The sequence below is a fragment of the Sipha flava genome, unplaced genomic scaffold, assembly GCF_003268045.1.
Source record: "Sipha flava isolate LNK unplaced genomic scaffold, YSA_version1 49_pilon_pilon, whole genome shotgun sequence".
In the NCBI taxonomy this organism is placed as follows: Eukaryota; Metazoa; Arthropoda; class Insecta; order Hemiptera; family Aphididae; genus Sipha; species Sipha flava.
The window spans coordinates 912,991-927,718 of NW_020273360.1; the positions used below are offsets into that span (position 1 = coordinate 912,991).

General features: G+C 31.5%; 1 protein-coding gene across 2 annotated transcripts; it reads left to right on the top strand.

Moving 5' to 3' along the window:
- The first annotated feature begins 1,398 nt into the window (after positions 1-1,398).
- LOC112690340 (mucin-2) lies at positions 1,399-14,121 on the top strand. Of its 2 annotated transcripts, none has more exons than XM_025564339.1 (2): positions 1,399-1,623; positions 12,940-14,121. In XM_025564339.1, the coding sequence occupies exons 1-2, from the start codon at positions 1,521-1,523 to the stop codon at positions 13,827-13,829; spliced, it is 993 nt and encodes a 330-aa protein (XP_025420124.1). In that variant the 5' UTR covers positions 1,399-1,520; the 3' UTR covers positions 13,830-14,121. The 2 variants fall into 2 exon arrangements, with proteins under 2 accessions (XP_025420124.1, XP_025420125.1); XM_025564340.1 differs by having other exon boundaries at positions 12,946-14,121.
- Positions 14,122-14,728: the final 607 nt, after the last annotated feature.

The following is a 14,728-nucleotide window of genomic DNA, read 5'->3' on the forward strand; positions in this document are numbered from 1 at the left end:
GTAGTAAATTTTTTCTGATCTTTTATTTTTTTAGCATACATTCAGTAACGAAAAGGCAATTGTAAAATGTAATATATAAAATAAAAAATAATTAATTAATTAAAATCTATAAAATCTATCATCAACGGTGAATAAATTGTGTCCACTGTCATAGTATTTGAAGTAATTGGCCGTTGCATCCGAAATCGAGCCCGAAAATTTTCTAGAATATAATTGCGATACACAAAAAGAGCACACTTTCAGTTTCAAATTTAATATTTTACTTTCGATTTATACTTACGTTAAATTTATTTGATAATTTATTTAGCAGAACAATGTTTGCTGGGTCAGCTAGTATATAATTGGGATTTATCTATATAGATACGTTCATTTTGAATTCAAAATAATAAATAATACCCATTTAGAGGATTCATTTTTAGTCTTTTCCGTATTAAACTTTGGATAATATTTACTTTATATTTATGTTTACATTCCGTGCAGTATATAAATCTTTTCCTAAATGTATTCTAAGATAATATATAAGTTAATTAAAAAATTATCAAAATTAAAAAATAAGTATTATTTTTAACTTGTTTTTAGTCTTTCGACATCAAAGGGAAAACATACATATATATACATGTTATAATTTATAACTCATTCCTAAGTAACGAACTATTTTTTACAAAGTAAAATAAAAAACGTTTCTGCTTTCCAACAGTGTCCGTTTTAGTATCGGGCAGAGGTCATAAGCCGACAAATAGATTCACATATACACACTCGTTCACGTATACACAATTGGCATGCGTGTTATCATAAAGAGGAGGGATGTGTGAGTATCTTATACACCAGTAACGATTTCAATTTCTATAAAAAAAAATACACACGAGGATGTGTATTGCAAAACCAGTCCGATACAAAAAGATTTAAAGCGAAAGAGTGAGAGAGAGAGAGTGAGAGTGAGAAAGATACAAGTGGATGGACAGACAGACATACAGACGTTGTAGGAAATGTGGTGGAGAAAGAGAGTCTACCTGCAGTAACCGGTCAAACATTCAATTTCATTCACAAATCTAGCGACTTTCCCCTCCTTCTTGGAAGACCATAGGAAAACGGGTCCCCCCCGCAGGTTTACCCGAAGCTTTATCCCCCCCCCGTCAAGCGTGTGTATGAGTGTGTGGCATACGCGAGCATGGAAGATATTCATCATTGCCCGGTAATAAGTGGCTCAGTAGAGTATGTGTGTGTGTGCACGCGCGCGAGAAAAAAATCGAAAATGCCGGTGAACCTCATAATGACATGGCGCCCTGTGTATGGTTTTCCAAAGCGAATGTCACACGATTTATGAATTTTTTTTAAACGATAATACGTGCCGTGTACTTAACAATCAAATTTTTATATAAGCAAACAATTATTAAAATTGGTTGAATCATTGTTTTGTTTTTAAATAAATACCTTGTCTTCTTCTTCTTCTTCTTCTTCTTCTTCTTATTCTTCTTCTGTTATTGTGACCATTGTCGTTATACCGTCAAATCGTATGCAAAATGATGATGCTATGTATATTCATGGTTAACATGATTATGTTAGAAACCAACGTTAATGCAGATGTAGTAGCTGATGGCCAAATGTGGACTCACAAAGATATTGGTAAGTACCTAATTACAAAATTACTAGCTCTTAAAAATTCTAGGTATCAAATAGACAATATGTTTTGAAAAATATGATACAATTTACATTTTTCTTAGTCCATAAAAGCACATAGAAGCAAATTGAACAATTTTTATTTGGATGTATGCATTGTTATTTATTATCAACAATTGTTAAGGTCAAGTAATATGAATTAATCATACAAGATCTTATAGGAAAGCGACTTTGTAAAAAGTACATCTGAAAAGTATATAGTAATATACTTAAAATGTAGACGTATAAAGATATGAAAAATCGTCAGCATATATGATCAAGAATTTAACTTTGTAAAATCATTATGAATATATCAGGTATTATAGTACATACATTATATTGCTGCTTAACATTTTAATAAAACCGGTTTAATGATTTGGTTATAATGTCAACTAGTAGTAATTTTTGTTCAAATTTATCGCGACATATGTATATTTTCTAAATTAAAAATCCTATAATCCACTTTTATTAAGCAAATAATAGTCGTTAAAAAAATCTATTAAAAAAAGTTTAAGATTTTGGAAAGCAAATTAAGTTCTTATTTAATTTAATGTAGACATTTAATCTATACTAATAAACTGTTTTCAATTTATCATAGAACTTATTAATTAAGTACCTTATATCCCAATTTATTACAACTATAATATATACAAATTCGGATGATAAATCATAGCTATTATTGATAAAATAAATAAATGTTTAACATTTTTCATATTTATCGAATTATTAAAATAAGCTAACTTACAGACACTAAACTTATGTATAATTAGGTACCTATCTTATTTGTTTTGATTCATTAATAATTTGCTTAATTTTAAGCAGTAAATATAATAGTAGACATGTTTTTATTATACATATAATTATTAATGATAAAAAATTTGTTTTATATAAATTTACAGTGGAAGTATTATAGAAGATGGTCATAAGTAGATAATGTTGAATATAGATATTGCATTAAAAATAGATTTTATCCCAATGGAATACGAATTTGATCCTTGCGGTTTGAAGAAATGTCTAACCACAGATAAAATTAAATTTTTAATGAACCTTCAGGTTCACTGACTTGACCATCTTTAATCATTTTATTGCAAATTTCAAACTTGATTTCAACCTTTTACACTGGCCTATATTTAAATTCACGAATGTAAATGTGTTGATCACACAGATTTTAATTTTTGTTTGTTATTTTAATCACACATAATTAAAAATTTCTATTTAAGCCCAAACTCAGTTTTAATACATAATTTGGAAGTTTTAAAATAAATTCAAATAGTAGAATAATAAATTATATGTTGAATAATAATTGTTATTATTTTTCAAACATTAAAATACAATAAAACACAAAATAAATATTTAACATATTGATACTTCAAATTGACATCCATATCAAAACACTTATTCTTAAAAAAAACCGTTTTCACTACATATATGTTCAAAGAAGAATGATTAAAAATAGTTAATTTTTTTACTTTTAGCAGTCATTTTAAAACTTTACAAATACTATACAAAAATTCCATTCATTAAACATAATTTGACGATTAAACAAGTATATGCTATTTATAATTTAGTTAATATAATCTTTTTTAGTTTTTAGTTAATAGGAGTACAGACTATTCATTACTATCATTATTGTTTAAATATTTCATATTATTTATTATTACGTTCAGAGTATTATAATAACTAACACATAATTTCACTTTATTGAAGCATAAAATATCATTTTAAATACTGTATAATTAAATAGTACATACGCACACACATGTACGTACATACACACACACAAAAATATTATATACATGTAGATTAATCTAGATATCAAGATAAATCTCAGGTCATTAAAATATTATACTTATTAAAGCAGTACTTCAGTATAGCGATAGCAAATAATATTTTAGAGTCAGATATTTTAAGAAATTAAAGAAAATTACATGTATAATAATTTCAACTAATTACGATACACATTAAACAGCTATTTTTTTTATAGTTTATTATTATATTATGAATACTTTTTATTTTCATTAATCACCTTACTTAATATTAGGTATTCTAAATCATAATTTAGTAGATTAGGTATTACAATAGTTATATATATATACTCGTATGTATGTATGTATGTATGTAAACATGTGTATAAAAATATTGATGATTACTGCATAAAACTGGACTATCAAACTCATGATTTTTGAACGAAAAACGAAATTTCTAGCGCAACATAAATAATTATAATGGAAGTAGAATATAAATAGCCGTAACTCAAATTATTAATCTAAATGATTATATTTGTTTTAAAAACCAATGTAATTTTGAATTTACATATTTAGAGGATATTTAAAACTTCTAAGTACGTAATGATTTGTTTATAGTTCATTAATAATATACATATACTCGTATCCTTATAATAAATTACGAGAGTATTTAACACAACAAGTATATAATGGTATATATTTTATGAGCTAATACCTAATATGTGGAAGTATAAATTTAAATTTTACTAGTACATACTCGTAATAAGCATATAAATATTGTTGTGCCATAAATCCAATAATTGTTAAATGTTCAGTTATTGTTAATAATATTAATACGTATAATGAAGGAAAAACATATCATTACCATATCGATAAGAGTTAAAGGAAAAATAGTTGTATTATAATCTGTTGTGTGTAACAGTAATGTTTTCGTGTGCATAGATATTATACATATTATGTATACTACGGGCAAGATACTTGTGTTGTCACGAATTATAGACTTAAATAAATTTAATTTTGATCCTTGTTTTTTTTTCAAACGTACCGCAGAGAAAAATCGTAAGCTTCGAGTAATTTAAAAATAATTTTTAAACGATTGTGGTAACGAGAGTTCGTTCTACGAAGAATGTTTAAAAGAAAAAAAAATTAAAAAGTAATAAAATAAATACAGAAAAACAAACGACGAAATGTTCAGAGTGCAGTGGTACATTTTTGTAATTGTTATAATAGACAATGCGTTGTCGTCTTATCGGCAATTGTTGACGGTTCATAACGAACAGTTGTCCGTTGTACGACGCAGTTGGTTTTGAACACGGGGTAAGATCAGTGGCGTATTTAGACTTACTTTTAGAGGGAGGGGGGTGAGTCCAAATTTATTCTTTAATTTAGGTTTAAAATTTTCGAGTAAAATTTTTAGTAATAATTAAATGAGGCAAATCCTTAATACAAATTTCGACAAAAAGCCCAATTCAGTATTCACAGCCACGCGTAATATGATTTCGTTATAAAATGATCCATATTAAAAAAATTTGAAATGTGTATCTCACATATACTCAATTCCTTAAATACGGATTCAGGGGGGGGGGTGAACTCCCCTTCTCTACCCCTCTCTGAAATACGCCCATGGGTAAGATACCGATCCGGTCCTGCGAACCTAATGGTTACACGCTTCGTACTTGCACCGCACCTCAGTGGCGGTTTGAACATCTACATTAAAACCCGGGACCGATTAGCTTAAACCACGCAACTGCCCCGAACGGAAACCGTTCCGGCTTCGCTCGATTTACATTAAAACTGCTTGTAAACCACGTGATCGCTGAGAACCGGGCCCACCGTGCCCCAACCAACCCGGTCCGGTCGAAAACGTTTCAACCGGATGGCGTCGGTGAAGCTGGAACGTGCTTGCAAGCCGCACGTCTGCTCCGCCTGAACTCACGCAACGGACCGGATCGATCAACGGCACATGCGCTAGGTGTCCCACTGAGCACGGACGTAACTCGCGATAGACGTTTGCATCGCCACCAAATGCGCGACCATTATTGTTGCGTTATTGCGCGCGGTAAAACGATAGCCAATGACGAGGCCAATTTAATGGTGATACCGGAGCGTGTTGCTACGACCGCGGCTCGTATACCTATACTGGCGTACGCACGGTACCGCGCGACTTCGGCGCGGCGTCGGGTCACGCGGCTTCTTTGACAACTTTCACTGAGCGCGAACGAACGAACGTACTCGAACACGTCCGGCGTGCCCGGTGAATAATTTCGTTCGGGTCTTTAATGGACTTGCCAAACACGTATAATGAATCAGCGAGTGGAGAAAAAAAAAATAAATGAATAAATAGAGGTGTACCTCTATGTTGAAAATAATAATGTGAACAAAAATAGAAGTAAAAAACGGTATCTTCGGTAAATGCTGTATTATTATTATTGCTATATCGCGTACTGACACGGTCGGTGTGCACCGATTGGACACGTGACAAAATTTACAACGCCGCAATTCAGATGGTTCGAACGTGAAGAACGTGCGAACACGTGCGACTATTTGTTGTGCACACCTGCGACGGTAATAATAATCCTGTTGTGCCGGACTTGACGAAGGTTCGGGGGGAGGGGGGTGTCGTTGCAGATGCGTTCCGTAGATTTTCTTATTGGCATAAAATTGTGTTTGTACCCCATCGAAAACGTTCAACTATCAAATATTAAACATCGGTTGGAGAAAAATAAAAGTTCTTCGAGAAAACGTCTTAGAACGTATCGATGATCCGTACTCGTTTAATTCATTGAAATTTTGGCTTTGATGTAAATTCCTACACGGATGTCAATCAATTTTTCAAACATTTTTTTCCTAACCTCCAATTGCACCCTGGTCTTCTAAGACTTAAATCCGGCATCGAATGATGCTGTATGTACGCGTAGTGTGTGTGAATAGGAAAGCGTGTGCATGCGGTGCCGGTGGTGCATGCCGTCCGAAAAGAAACAAATAAGTGTAGAAGGGAAAACGAAAAAAAAACCAACAGATGTCAGCTAAAAGAATATATCCAATAATTAGCCGCTGCAGAGAAAAAAAGGGAGTGTAGAGCGTGTCTCAAAGGATTCAAATATTATATTTATATGCACTGTGCGAGCGGTTATTCACGTGGCCTAGAGGTAAACGCTAGAAATCAGATATTAGCGAGGATTTCTGTAATTGATAGCTCCCCGGCGTCTGGACCGTGAATTCAGCGTACTTATATAACATGTATATTACTATTACTGGTTTTATTTCGTTATTATTTTTTGTTGTATATATGCTTTTTCGTAATTATTTTTCGATGTTTTGCGTGATTGGAGTCCTGGTAGTGGTGTGGCGTCAGCGAGATAAATAAAAATAAATAACCCCAAAGCAGATCTCACAAGCTGGAAAATAATACTTATACTATAATATTATGTTTATAGTCGCAGCCTATCGACAGTGATGTACATAATATAATCTAAATTTATACATTTATTTATATACTCGTAACATGTTGAAAAACACACGTGACAATAATTTATGTTTTTTTTTTTTAATTTTTCATTATTCTACTACTCCGCGCACAAAAGGAAAACGAGAGTGTATACACCTCATACATAATAAACAGCTACCGTTATGTACGCGAGTATATCGTGTTTACGTACTTGTATACGTTATATGGTACACGCGTCTTTCGATAATTAAACTAAACGGATCCAAGATCCAGGAGCACATGGTAACATAACATCATGTCCCGTTGTGTCATCACTAATGTAAACAATCACGCATTTGTACTTGCTCACATTAGTACTTATGTCACGTTCAAATATAAACACTACATTTTTGTTACTTTGTGATTACTAAAATATGCAATGTATTGTATATAGAGAGTATCCTCCGGGGATTCACTAATTATTGAAATATCTCTTACATGGCTGTATGTTAATATATTATTATGATTTTTTTTCTAGGAACTCACATAACTAAATGTTACGAGTATACACTTATGAAATGTTTTAAATTTATACATATATTTAAGTAAAAAAAAACTTTTTATTAAGCTGTTTTTTAACATATAATGTTTATAATTTTATAGGGCTATCGTAGACAAACGCTGGTCTTAAATCACAACAGAAATTATATTAAATTAAATACTATTTAATTTATTTTGTATTTTATTTTTAACTTCATAATATGGCCTTATATGGTATAAAAAGTTTTAAATTTTACAAGAATAAAAAATTTATTTTAAATTTTCACTTACATATTTGCACACTTTTTTAAATAATAAATAATATTTCTATTCAGTGGACGTAAATCAAATATAAGATAATAATAACCAATTATATTATCTTTATTAACGCAGGATTTATCGAAATAAGTAAATCCTTACAGAACATCTTTTATTCCTTTATACATACCTATTGTTTTGCCTAGTACGTGTAAATTTAACCTCTTTCTAATTTTTTTTTTTTTTTGTATAGAAATACTCTTTAAACGATTTTGAAAATTAATTATGAACTATGATAAATAGTCAAGTGCGATATTCTTCAAACTCAACGATAAGTCTACCTTCCGGTGGCTCAAGTGTGGACGTACTCATAATGCACTATCTCCACACATATAATTCATTTTTATTTATTCTATTCTATTATACCATTATATATTTACCGATTTAAATCTTTGTAATTTTTTATAAGTAATTGTAAATAAATATCAATTGGTAAACCGTAAAAAATGTTAATTAACATTTTCAATAAGTTGAATGATCTTACCAGGAAAACTTAAAAAAAATAATTAAAAAAAAATTAAAATTAAAAATAGTCAACCAGAATTACATTCTAAACGGTTTGAATAAGTTTCATATTTATATTTGATTTTATTTCGTATCGAAATAAATATTTAATTTTTTTTTTTTTTTATTAATAAAATTTATAATAGAGTAAAATGTATAAAAATATATTAAATTATGTAAATAACATTCAAACTTGAGGACATGATATTTAGGAGTAGTCGATTGGTCGCTAAAACCAACTAAATATTACCGGTTAAATAATTTATACAATCTCTAATTTTCAGATGGGTGATACAGAACATATTATCCCTATTAACAACAATAAGATAGAATGTTTTAAAAATAATCGTAATTATAAAAATGGTTATAAAACTGATAGTTCATAATTCATAATACATACAAAAAAAAAAAAAAAACTATGATTAAATTTTCTAAATTTCTAACCGAAATATATCAATAATTTATAAAACGAACCATCACCCATTTTATGAATAGTTTTAATGTGCACATAAATAATTATAGGAGGAAAAGCAAGTATTGTTTATGTGCATTAAAATTAAATTTGTATTCCAAACACCTTCTATAAACATTGTCATTTAAATTCTAGACACATTAAATCGAAAGTTAATTTCAAAATAATTACGTATAATACACGTTATAACTTTGGTGCATTTTACTTTTCGTTTTAAAATTAATAATTGATGACGTCTTTTAATTTTCTCTATTTATTTTAAATTCTTATAAGTATCGAGAAAGCTATAACAATTCATATTTGTTATTGTTTCGAAAATACTGTTCAAAATATTTAAGCTCCAAACTTTCTAAATTCTTTTATTAAATAATCCAATTTATCGATTTTAATATAAAATAGATATTACTTAATAAATGTTCTTAACCTAACTTGCGTTATTAGTTTGCATAATTTTATTTTTGAAGAAGATTTGCGAAAAGTGTATGCTTATTAACTGTTAAATTATTACGATGACATTTCTATAAAATCGGACATACTATATTATAAACTGAAAGTTCGATAAGTAAAAAAGAAAATTATTATTTTAAATTAATAAATATTTTGAACTGGTGCGAAATGTGTATATTTCTTGGCAATTAAAATCTTACAAAATGCTATACATTAGTTTTAATTTATTTACTTATTCGTATGACGTTATTAATACATATTAACTGCACAAAATTAACTATGAAAATTATAAATTATGAAATTAAAAAAAAATTTAAAAAAAAAGAAAAGGTAACTACATAAATAAACAATTGAAAAACATTTAGATAATAATAATACAATACAATAGAATAATACTCCAGATTTGAACGTAGATTAATTATATATTAATATCTAATTCTTCAAGCCATTTAATTGCGTCCGTGGTAACTTTGTTGAGCTCTGCTAATCCCCGGGGGAATTTTCTGATTGGGCATTCTTACATAATATGTCTCGAGTATTGAATTTGATGCCCACAGTCACATTGTGGAGTAGGCCTTAATCCCCATCTATATAACATCCAGAGTCCAGTGCGTCCATGTTCTGTTCAGAGTCTGTTTAGGACTATCCACTATCCCCCGGGGAGATTAAATCCGGGGAGTTGCATCATAGGTTGATTGAAGAGATGATGAATTAGTTTTATTATGTAATTAGTCTTAATGAATATCTATTATAGTTTTTAATAGCATTTGAACTTGTTAAAATAATTCTTTAAGTTTAAAATGTAATGTTTATAAATCAATATTCAACTCTTAAAATATTGAAGTTTTATTATTTTTTTTGTGTACGGTATAACTTTATAATATATACATAATATTATGTAGTTTAAAGGTAAATATAATTTTTAATCTCACCAATAACCGAAGTATTTACTAAAAGTCTATAACTAAATAATGTTTATTCCTAAACGTTAGCTAGTGTAAAAGTACTTAGGTATTGTTCAGAATAACTTTTATAAATATTTATTCAATTTAGGATTAGCAATAAAGGACAGCAATAGTGGCAATAATGAACCTAAACAACATGCTGTGTTCTAAGTACGTGTAAAGCTTATGGCTATTAGCTCTACGTTAATTGTCTAAAATTAAAAACTTGTTAGAAACATATAGCATAACACTCAAAATTATTTTACTATACCAAAGCGATTATGTGGGAGGAGTTTGTAACGTTACTCATAACTAAAATTCGCCCCGAGGTTACGTTGCAGGTGGTATGAGAAAAAAATGAAAAACGATCTTCCCAATGGCTCTCACGTACATTTGCAAATCGTAAATAAATGTACTCGTTATAGACAATACACACGCAGTACTAACCACATGCAGTATAATATTAAAAGCGAATCGGTTTACGATCGGTCAAAAGAACGTTTTTTTTTCTTCCTTTTTTTTTCCATTTTACTTATTCGTGTGACGGTAGTTGGTTGCGGCCCCCGAGGCACAGTCGGTTTTGGCGGTAGTGATTGTGTGGACCACCTAATGGACGCACGGCCGGATCACTAATTTGTGGCGAGCCGGCGGAAACGATGGGAAACTAGTTCCGATATTACCTAGTGTCTACTATAGGCAATATAGGTTACAACTTGACCGAATACGTTCACACACACATACACGCGCGCGCGCGTACACGTACACGTACACGCACACTGCTGTGTTATGTACGGAAAGTAAAATTAAAATCGTAAACACAAACCTCGGTAATAGTGTTAATAGAAAAAAAAATGGTGTACTAAATTTCAACTAATCTTCTGTAATGCGTTTTCTTATGTTGAAAACAATTACATGTTTCCTTAAAAAAATAAAAATATCGTCTTAGAAAATAAAGCACTAAAATATTATATTATATTCGAGAACTCGTCTGCTGACTTTTATTACCTAACGGTACCTATTGGATTGAAATTAATAAAAACGCACGGTCTCGCCGGAACATCTGAATTATGTTTTCGCGTTTACGGTGCAGCAGTGCAATTTAATGTAATATATTTATCCGTTTTATTGCTATCTGCAGTGCCATTTAAATGAAGTCAACATAGAGTTCGGTGTATGTTACGACGTACCGTATCGTTTTTTGTAATTCGCTATTCGTTAGAAGGTAGAGAATGTCCGTCGATAAATTTGTTTAATGAATTACCAAGATATATTCGGCTAGACAGTGGCGCACAGTAGATTTTTGACAATGGTGTTAAAAATATATATTACATATTATAAAATATATATTATATTATAATATAATATAATGTTATATTATAAAATAACCCACCCACTCCACCAGTAAAATCTGAGTTTAGGTATAGTATAACTCTTAATTTTAGGTGTTTTTGGTTTTTTTTTCTAACAAAGATACTAAAAATAAAATTTTTTAAAATAAACCTAATATTAATTATTATTTAATTGTCTGGGTATTAATTTATAATTGTATATTTGTATAGCACAATTTTTAGGATTGAGCCCTACTACTTATTCTCATATGACACTTTAATTCTAGTAAATTAGTATGTTGATTTCAATAGCTGAAAAATTGGTTAGTATTAAATTAAACAAATATTCATACAAGTTCACACAGAACTAGTCATTCACCTATTCTCTGAGGGGTGTCAGTCGACATCCCTGACCCTTCCTGTGTGCGTCACTGCGACTAGATACTCTTGAGTTCTCTGATATAGGAGACATCAAAGATTAGATCGGAATCTCGTTAAAATTATAATTATCAAATTGTTAACGTAATGTTGTTTATAACATACGTTAAGTATGCACCTAACATTAGAAAAACTAGCGTTGATCAATGCGGTAGTCCAAATGACAGGTGTAAATGATACACTGTAAGAATAATCGCGTAGTTAAGATGTCAGATACTTCTATTAAAATGATAATAATATGTCTACTGATATTCCATGCGTGATGATTGATAGTAGACGTAGTAAGATGTCTAATATGACCGTATATTCCTATTCAATAATTTTTAGCAGTTTTGGCTTACAGCGGAGAAGAATTATGCTTGCATAAATTAATCGTAACAATGTTAGTATAGTAAAATACTAAAACTCGAGAAAAGTTTAAAACTTAAAACTAAGTTAAAAAGTGCAATAACTTTAAAATAAGTTTCTTAATGAAATTTTTTTTTTAAAGTAACCTCTAACAAAGAGTTAAATTATTTCTACTACATGCAACTACAGTTGATTTTATTGTCAGGATAAGTTAATATTTTTTCGTTATAAATTTATCAGTAGTCAAAAATATAAAATTATAATTATTTTATACAAACTATTGTTTTTAATAAAAAAAAAAAAAATGATGGAAATCATAATTGCGCAAATTTTGAACGCACTACTCCTGGATTCCACCAAACTAATGTTTATAAATTATAGTCTTGTAATATAAAACTTGTAACTCTTACAAGTTCATAAAAATTGAAGTGACTTTAAAATGTTAACTTACATTTCTCTAGATAAACTGAGATGAACGAGTTTTATTGACCGAAATCTATATATATTTAATTCTGTATGGTGTAGTATCTGTGCTATGTATGTTTTATGTTGTGCGTATCATACATCAATAGACAATGGTAGCAGAGGAGAAGCATTGTTTACGCATAGACTCCTCTGAAATCGGTTAAAAAGCGGAAAAAAATTGAAAAATTGTGAATTAAAAAAAAAAACTAGTCGACTTCTTTCCGCAGCCTTACTAACAATTATAAACCGTCAAAAAGTATTACTATGTAGTGGCAATGAGTGGTAATAATAATAATAATCGCGTTAGTTTCAGTGTCCGGTATGAACGGAGTAAAAGACGGCCGGAACGTGATCTCGCCGCGAATGGATTTCGACGAGTGGACGCCGTTGGGCCGGGGCGATCCGCTAAAGAACGATCCGACGTTTGACTACCTGCCGCCGGTGCTGGACAAAGTGCACTACTGGAAACCTCCACCATCGCCGCCGGCGTCCGCCAACCGCGGCCATCTGTCGTCAACCATTCCGTCGCCGCCGATGACCGTCAACTACAATCGCCGGTTCTTCCTGACGGACTTTTCGAAAAGAGAACCGACCGCCGCCGCGTACGTGCAGTACGTGCACAAGAGGCCGCAGATGGCGACGGGCTACTATCATTACCCGATGCCCAAGCCGCCACTACCGATGCTCACGCCGCCACCGTACCAGAGGCCCACATCGGTTGCGGCCACCACCACCGTCGAACCAATGGACATGACGCCGTCGCTGGATGCCGGTGACTCAGCGGCCGAGAGCAAACAGCCGCCCGCGGTCCGCGCGCCGCCGCCGATGTCCAGCGTGCGGCCCGTGTTGTCGCATTCCGTCATCAAGGTACTGCTGGAAAACGAAGTGGACCGGACCACGGTGACAACCGGCCGCCCCGCGACCACTAGCAGCACCACGACGACCAGCACCACTACGACGCAGGCGCCGCCGACCACGGATCCGCTGTTCTCTCACTACAAGCAATCGGCTGTGGTCGCCGGCAGGCCGATGTATCTCATTATACAGGGTCACTCCAAGGTCAAGACGTACGGGTTGGTCAGCAAGTCGGCGGATCTGTCCGCGGCGCAACCGGCCGCTACGCACGAGCACAACCACATCGGTAGCCAGCCGGACGACGAGCCCAGCAGGAGGAAACGTAACGGTCCTTCGCAATAAACGTAACATTTGTACCACTGCTGCTGCACCAGTGTGTGGTAGTAGGTCCTACGAGACCGGTATGTGTACAGTGTTCTCCCCATCATATCGTCTTTTATACGTCTTACACGTTATACTCATCATTCTTCCGTCGTCACGATTTTTATCCGTGAATCCACAGTAGACATCGGATTCGAAAAATTATTCTTAAAACTAGGTTTCTTTTGTAAGTAAATACTGTAAATGTTCGTATAAATTATATAAATTAATAAATAAATAAATTAATAATAAAATATAAATTTATACTTCGGTCCTTTTTGTAAGAATAATCGTGTTAATTAAACGAAACGTTGTGCGTTCACCCGTTATCCAATAGTAATAAGCATCCATATGATTGATCAGCACTATTACCTACCTCTGATATATTTTGTAAATATAAATAATAATCGATAAATCAAAACGGCTATAAAAATCAATAGTTTTACGCTAAAAACAGACAAATATGAACATTGATTTAGATGAAAGCAACTTTTCTTAATAAACAAATTCAAATGAGTAGTCATTATAAATGTTATCAATCGAACAATCGATAAAATTAAATTGGATCAACTTATTGGTAAATCTTATTTCAAATAATTAATCGGTTTAGTTCATGATTTTCATATTAGTTTTTCAAAAATTATTTGATAGAACACATTATTCGTATAATGCCTTGTATGTTAGTCTTTTACTATTTAACTTATTTTTAATTACCAAAATAAATAGTAATTTAGATATTTAGGGTATAATTTTGTATAGCGTATAAATATTTACCAAAGATTAATAAAAAAAAAATACTTAAAAGTAGTTATACTCTTGAACGGTATGTTTGATACATTTATTTTATGTTAAGTATGATTATTTGTTAATTTATTTATATT